This window comes from Calliphora vicina, chromosome 1, assembly GCF_958450345.1.
Source record: "Calliphora vicina chromosome 1, idCalVici1.1, whole genome shotgun sequence".
In the NCBI taxonomy this organism is placed as follows: Eukaryota; Metazoa; Arthropoda; class Insecta; order Diptera; family Calliphoridae; genus Calliphora; species Calliphora vicina.
Genome location: NC_088780.1, coordinates 51,045,400 through 51,052,124, shown reverse-complemented (window position 1 = coordinate 51,052,124; position 6,725 = coordinate 51,045,400). Strand labels below are relative to the sequence as shown.

The following is a 6,725-nucleotide window of genomic DNA, read 5'->3' as shown; positions in this document are numbered from 1 at the left end:
TTATTTTTTGCAATTTGTTGAAATGCATTTATTATGTTTTAACAATGAGTTTATCGAATTAAATATGTAATAATGTTGTTAATAATTATTTGTTATTAATATTTCAATATAAAAAATAATTATTTGAAAATACTTTCTGAAAAAGAAAATAAAATACTATAGTAGAGCTGCAATGGTATAAACTTTTCTTATTGTACTTCCTTCCCTGGCCAGGAAACAATTTAGTTTTATGAAATGAGCTGCTCAACAATTTGTGTATCCTGGAGCGTATTCAGTGTAATGCTCAATGAGCTACCTGATCAATGTAGTGTTAATCTAATCATTAGGATGCGGTTTTGGTAATGTATACAGTACATAATGACCCTCCCTTTTAACACACATTGAAATTTAAATACTAAAATTGATTATCAGTGTGGAAAGCTGAAAGTAACTTAATTTAGTTCTATGGCTTAATAATTTCAGGCAGTTCTTCATTGACCTGAGCCAATTCATAGTTAACAAATGGTTGTATAATGGACGAAAGAAGTTTGACATCGAATTTGGCGCCCTTTTCAGGTGTTAAAATATAACTGAAGGGTATTCCAACAGCAAACACAATAAATGTACCCAAGACCACATACCAATTGAAAGACATGTCCAGTATATTGAAACCTTTATCTAAGGGGATTTCAGTTGGCAAAGGCAGGTTAACCAAAGGAGAGATGTTGCTTCTAAATGATAAAAAAAGAATAAATATTTTAAACGAAATTGACTTTAACACTTTTACTTACTGTGTCATATTCAAAACGGGACAATAATCCACCGAACGGGGCAGGGTTTGATAATGTAATCTTCCTTGAGCCAATATAACAATGACTAACATGGTCAACATACTGGTGACAACAGCATAAAATGCTGCCCTGCCATGAGCCTTAGGCACCAACATGCCCATCATAAATACCCCAAATATTGCTCCTAATGTTATACCATCAATCGAATAGAGCGTCTGTAGAATTGAGGAGAATTTTTCAACAATAGCGCCAGCCAAAATACAATAAACACCGGAAAACAACACCATAGCCTTCATAATCATATTGGCACGTCTTTCGGAGTGGTTTATTCTGGGCTTTATGCAATCGAAATAAACAATACCAGCCAACGCATTCATACTGACCGACATGGTACTCAAGGCAGCACTGAAGACACACGATATGAATACACCCGGCATACCCTTAAGATGACCCACAACATCTTGGACAAAGAAGGGCATCAATTTATCGGCTTTTTCCACGTAACCAGCAGCCAGGGGATCACAATCATGGTAGCGGGCATACATTACAATACCGGTTAGACAATTGAAGGCCATGATTATAACGAAGACAAAACCGAATATTATCAGGGAACTGAAAGTGGATAAGAATTTTAGTTCAGCAGTACTTAAAGAGTTATAATAATCTATGTTTTAAATAAGTCAGTATAGCTTATAGTAAGATCTTCTATAATCAACTCTACTTTACGACGATTTTAACTCTATGGGAGATATTTGTTCTATTCTATATATTTTATTCTACTCACTCTTCTCTTTGATATTTTCTACTCTATACTCTATTGCAATCTACATATTTTTCTCTATTATGTGCAGGGTTTGTAATATAATAATGATATTTATCCGGAATATATATCGGTCAAAATTCAATAATGTCTATACTATTGTTAAAAGATTTAAGAGTTCCGACTAAGTTAAATCAGAATAAAATGCATAATTCGTTTTGAAAAGGGAACTTTTTCAAATCAGAATTTATATAAACAGGTTTAAATACCTTTTATTTTCATGCCTTCAAAAGAATTAATTCGTAATTCAATTTTCAAAATCAAATTAAATGCTTATATTCTCTTAACAATTCCATTATCCCCTGTCTATATCTGATACATTTTTAGCACGTCAAAATGGTTGTCAAGATAAAAAATTATGAAGCATTTATTAGTTTTATTGCTTCGTTATAACAAAATTGTTAGTGCTTTTGCTCAGCAACTTGTTATGATAAATATTTGTCAAGTATAGACAGGGGGTTAAAGCAATCAGTGCGAATTAATTCGTTGGTGAATAAAGCTAAATAATTCGTTTTTGGGAATGGATTTATGAACATGGCTGACATTTTGAATACATAATTAAGATTTTAGTGAATTAAGCTGAAATTTACAATGTACAGAAGTTTATCAATCAATTACATTTATAGTATTTCATTCTTTTACCGATATTATTAGAAATTGTTTTCAAATGAGAATAACTTATGCATATATTATATATGGGGGTTTTCACATCAAGTGTTTTGTAACTCAAGACATACAATTTTGACATTTTTTTTGCCAAATCAAATTTTTTTTTTTTTTTAAATGGCCCCTTTTTTATTTTTTGCTCAAAAGAATATTTAGGTCTATTCCTTTAAGAGATTTCTGGTCGCTTAGTGGGATGCTCTTAAAGGAATATATCTATATAATATATATAGATCTTCTAACAAAAAGGAGCTCTTCCATCTCGGTAAACTACTTTGGCTGTCAAGTTTGTTTTTATATCTTCGGATAATGTCATCGACAGTATTTGGCTTCATATATTTCAGCATAATTTTGTTTCCTTTTTTGTAATGAAAATCACTAATTTTCTTTGCTCTAAGGAAGTATTTTTTCCTTTACGACCCATCGGGGCTTTTATAAAAAAAAACTTGAGAATTACAATGTTTATTCAGCTAACATTAAGTGTTTTCGCGTACATTCCAGTAACTTTAATTTAGAGCGTAAAAATAGATTTACTCTCAATCTAAAAAATATCCAAAAAAAAGTACGCGAACAACAATTTGTAAAAATAAGTTGTATTTTATTATAAATCAATTTAAAACGTTTGTTTTGTGTTATTATACTTCTTTTCTATGCAGGATAGACTTGGATAGTTCATGAACGAACTAGTTCAATTGAACGATTCCATTATTTGAACTAAATGAACTAGTTCAAATCGTATGCTCACTTAGTTCAGTATTGAACTATGCAATAAAATGGTTCATATGTACGCTCTTAACTTAATGCGTGTTTTCGCTGTTTTTCTCTGCTTCTTTTTATACGAATTCTGACATAATGCCGAAAAGATAAGGACCATAATGGATAGAATCTCAGAATTATACGGCAACTGACAGTAAATTAAAAACCCAAGGAGCATTTTAGCTCTAGTATCATATCTTTTGTTTTAGTTCAGAACAGAGAGATAATTTTAATATTTTATTATAAGTCAGTATCACTCTTTTCTTGTTCTTTTATAAATATGTAGTTCAAAAGTCAAAAATAGCGATTGAACTAGAAGAGCTACCTAGTTAATTTTTGAACTATGAACTAAAATGAGCGGTCATTAAAATGAACTATTATGCACAAGTCTAATGCAGGACTTGTATAAAAAAATGTCCAGTAAAAATATCATGTTCTATATCTAAGAACTGTCACTTTTAACACTATCGCGTTACAAGTAATAATTTGTACAAATTATTACAAATTATCAAGTACGCGAACACAACTATTATTTGTTTGATGTTAATTAATGAGTGTATCCCAATTTTACAAATAATTTATGTAAATATGCTGATTTACAGCGGTGAATTTTATGGTAAAACTAAAAAGCCGAATATTAATGAAGCATGCATTTCTAGAGTATTTTAGTTTCTTATTATTTTAAAATAGATTCACTCAATATTAATTAAAACCAATTGGTGTAAAGTGAGCTTTAAATATATACCTTTAAGTAAAAAAATAAACATTAACAAGATGTCATTACATATATTCATTACGTATATTCATTAAGAATTTTCGCATTTCAGAAACTGATATATAAAAACCGAATAATAATGAGAGTCACAGTGATACAAAATCGAACTTTCCGAATCGGAATGGGATAAAACGTTTTCCATAAAATTTTTGATACCGAGGGGACCAGGTCCTTCCAAAATACGCCTATTTTTTATGTAAAATTCAAATTTAGGGCAAAAATGCTCAAATCGCATAGTCGATAATAAAATATAGTAACCCATTTTAGATTGTCCGATATGTTAATTATTTTGTAAAACGGTTTCGATCACCTCACTCCTAGTATGGATAATATAGACAAAAAACTAAAACAATCCGATTTTTGTGATTTTTCAAAACTTGTTTAAGAATTGCGGTATTCCTGATAACAAATTTCAGAATCCCATTCCATTCCGATTTTAGTTGTTGCACTGTGTTATTAAAAAAAAAAAATTATTTTAAAGTTCTTTTTAAAAAGAACCCAATTTAATGTTTGACTATGATTATGGGCAATTGTATATTTTAAAAAATATGTAGCTGAAATGAAAAAAAAAACTTACTGTCTGGCTTGTTTTAATCTTGGTAGCGAAACAATTCTCTGTATACTACTTTGATCTAGACCCAAAAATGTGGTCCATGTCACGGTGGAACTAATTAAACAATTCCAAAATGTCGAACGTGTGGTAAAATCGAATGTATAACTACAAAATGATAAAATATAATAAAAATTAAAACCATATATGATAAACAATTATAAATAAATAATATAAACTTACTTAACATCTAATCTGCCACCTTCACTAGCTATACGAAACACTTCGCCGAAACCACCCACTTTATTGGCACCAATAACTGACACCAATATCACCGATACTACCATTATAGCGGCCTGTACCACATCAGTCCAAACGACAGCTTTAATGCCACCCTATTTTTGAAATAAATGGAATTTTTTAATATAAATTTGTTAATTAATTGAACATTTTTGGGGAAGGTTGTGGGGCACTTACAAACATTGTGTAGAAGACACAGATGGAACAGACAATGCCATTGATTAGATGAATATTAATGCCAGTAACTGTAAAGCAGGCAAGAGAAATAGGGTTAATGTCATAGGAGGCATGAATTGTTGAGTTTTCAATATCTCCTTTTAGAAATCCTCCGCACTTACCTTGTGAGAAAGCCAATGAGGGTATGAAAGTAAAAACGGGCAGCATAAAGAATAGTGACATAGTGAAAGCTGCTGTCAATAGTTTTCGCGTTTTGCGATTAAAACGCAATTGTAAATACTGGAAATTAATACACAGTTATTAATTAATACAACAACTAAACAAATATTTTCCAGCTGCAACAAAACAAACCTCGTAACAATTGGAAATTCCATTATTATAGAACACGGGTAAAATCACCCAACATAGCAGGGGTATTGTGACGACCATCGATACAAGATTGAACCCCCAATTTATGCCAAACGAATACATTTCCGCCGGTATGGCCATAAAGGTAAAACCCGAAAGCTGACTGGACACCAAAGAAATGGCAATTGGTAAAGCTTTCATTTGTTTGCCGCCATGTAAATATTCCTCGGTTGTCTCTTCGCCTTTGGCAAAGAAACCGAAATACACACCGATAGCCGCGGAAATACACAACATTAACACAAAAACCGTATAATCGAACGTATTGAAAGTGAATTGGGCGATGTCACTTAAGACCGAGGAGGTAGTGTTTAACACTGACATTTTGCCGCCAAATAGTGTTTAATTAGGAGGATACAAATTTATTATTTTTATAAATTATTTCATTGATATCACAGTTTATTTTTTTTCGAATATACTTTCTATTTAGTGTTTTATTTTTGCCACAAACGTCTGAATAGGATAATCACTTTGAACTGTTTTAAATAAATTCATTCACAATCAGTAGATTTTATAAAATTCTATCAAGTTAAGTCTTCATTTTAGCTTTATATCAGTAACGATTTGGCCTTTTTTGCCACAAACGTCTGAATAGGTTAATCACTTTGAACTGTTTTAAATAAATTCATTCACAATCAGTAGATTTTATAAAATTCTATCAAGTTAAGACATCATTTTAGCTTTTTATCGTCTGTATTAAAATGCTGCTTCTTGAATAAATAATAATGATGTTTATAAAATAAAACTTGTGTGTGTTTCGTTTATCAAATATAAACATTTTTTAACCACGATTACACTTTGAGTAATTTGTTAAGTAATGGAAATATAACCATATACGGACACCATTACGTGATAAAAAACCAAAAAAAAAAAGACCCGTGTCTCCCAGTTTTGCCCAAAGCTGGACAAATCCAAAAAAATCTGGACATTAAAAGAATGACTGACAAAATGTTAATTTTGTTTTTGTGTAAATAATTTTTATTAAAATATACATATATATTCTTATTCAACACTGACTCAAACAATTGTTCGTACCCCTTATAGCTGAAAATATAAAGCATTGTTCACTTAAAATCCGGTCGCATTTAAGCTTTAATATCTACATAAAGAAAAATGCGTTTCATAATGTTCAATCATAAATTTAATATTATTTATTAAAAGTTATGAATATGCAAGTAAAACTAGTTAAATATCTTTATTTCTAATAAAAATTCTAGTTTTTGACTTGATGGTACCCATTAATCCTCTAACCCGCAATAGTGTCACAAGGCATGCATTACAAAACACCAATTATCTCAAAAAGTAATTAAAATTTGTTTTGTTAATTTAACTGTGACTTTAGTTACAGATTTGTTAACATTTCCCTCGAAGGTCGAAATGCTTTGTGAGTGATGTCATAATTTTAGCACGTGAAATTTTGTGTGTCATGTTTTTTTTTAAATCAAAGTTTTACTAACTTTTAGTCGCCCGATATATTCGAAATTTTTTATACCCTTCGCCATGAGTGGC

General features: G+C 30.6%; 1 protein-coding gene across 1 annotated transcript; it reads right to left on the bottom strand.

Moving 5' to 3' along the window:
- On the bottom strand, positions 1-5,814 carry LOC135949050 (sodium-coupled monocarboxylate transporter 2-like). Its single transcript, XM_065498508.1, has 7 exons — positions 5,163-5,814; positions 4,973-5,090; positions 4,812-4,879; positions 4,578-4,729; positions 4,362-4,502; positions 771-1,382; positions 1-710 (listed from the first exon to the last, which is right to left on the bottom strand). Exons 1-7 carry the CDS (start codon positions 5,538-5,540, stop codon positions 443-445), a joined length of 1,737 nt encoding a protein of 578 aa, XP_065354580.1. The 5' UTR covers positions 5,541-5,814; the 3' UTR covers positions 1-442.
- Between the last annotated feature and the right edge of the window lie 911 nt (positions 5,815-6,725).

Coding starts and splice junctions, on each gene's coding strand:
- LOC135949050 (XM_065498508.1), bottom strand. CDS start 5,540: ATGTCAGTGTTAAACACTACCTCCTCGGTCTTAAGTGACATCGCCCAA. Junction 4,730..4,811: donor GTGTCTTCTACACAATGTTT/GTAAGTGCCCCA, acceptor TTTCAAAAATAG/GGTGGCATTAAAGCTGTCGT. Junction 711..770: donor CCCGTTTTGAATATGACACA/GTAAGTAAAAGT, acceptor TTTATCATTTAG/AAGCAACATCTCTCCTTTGG.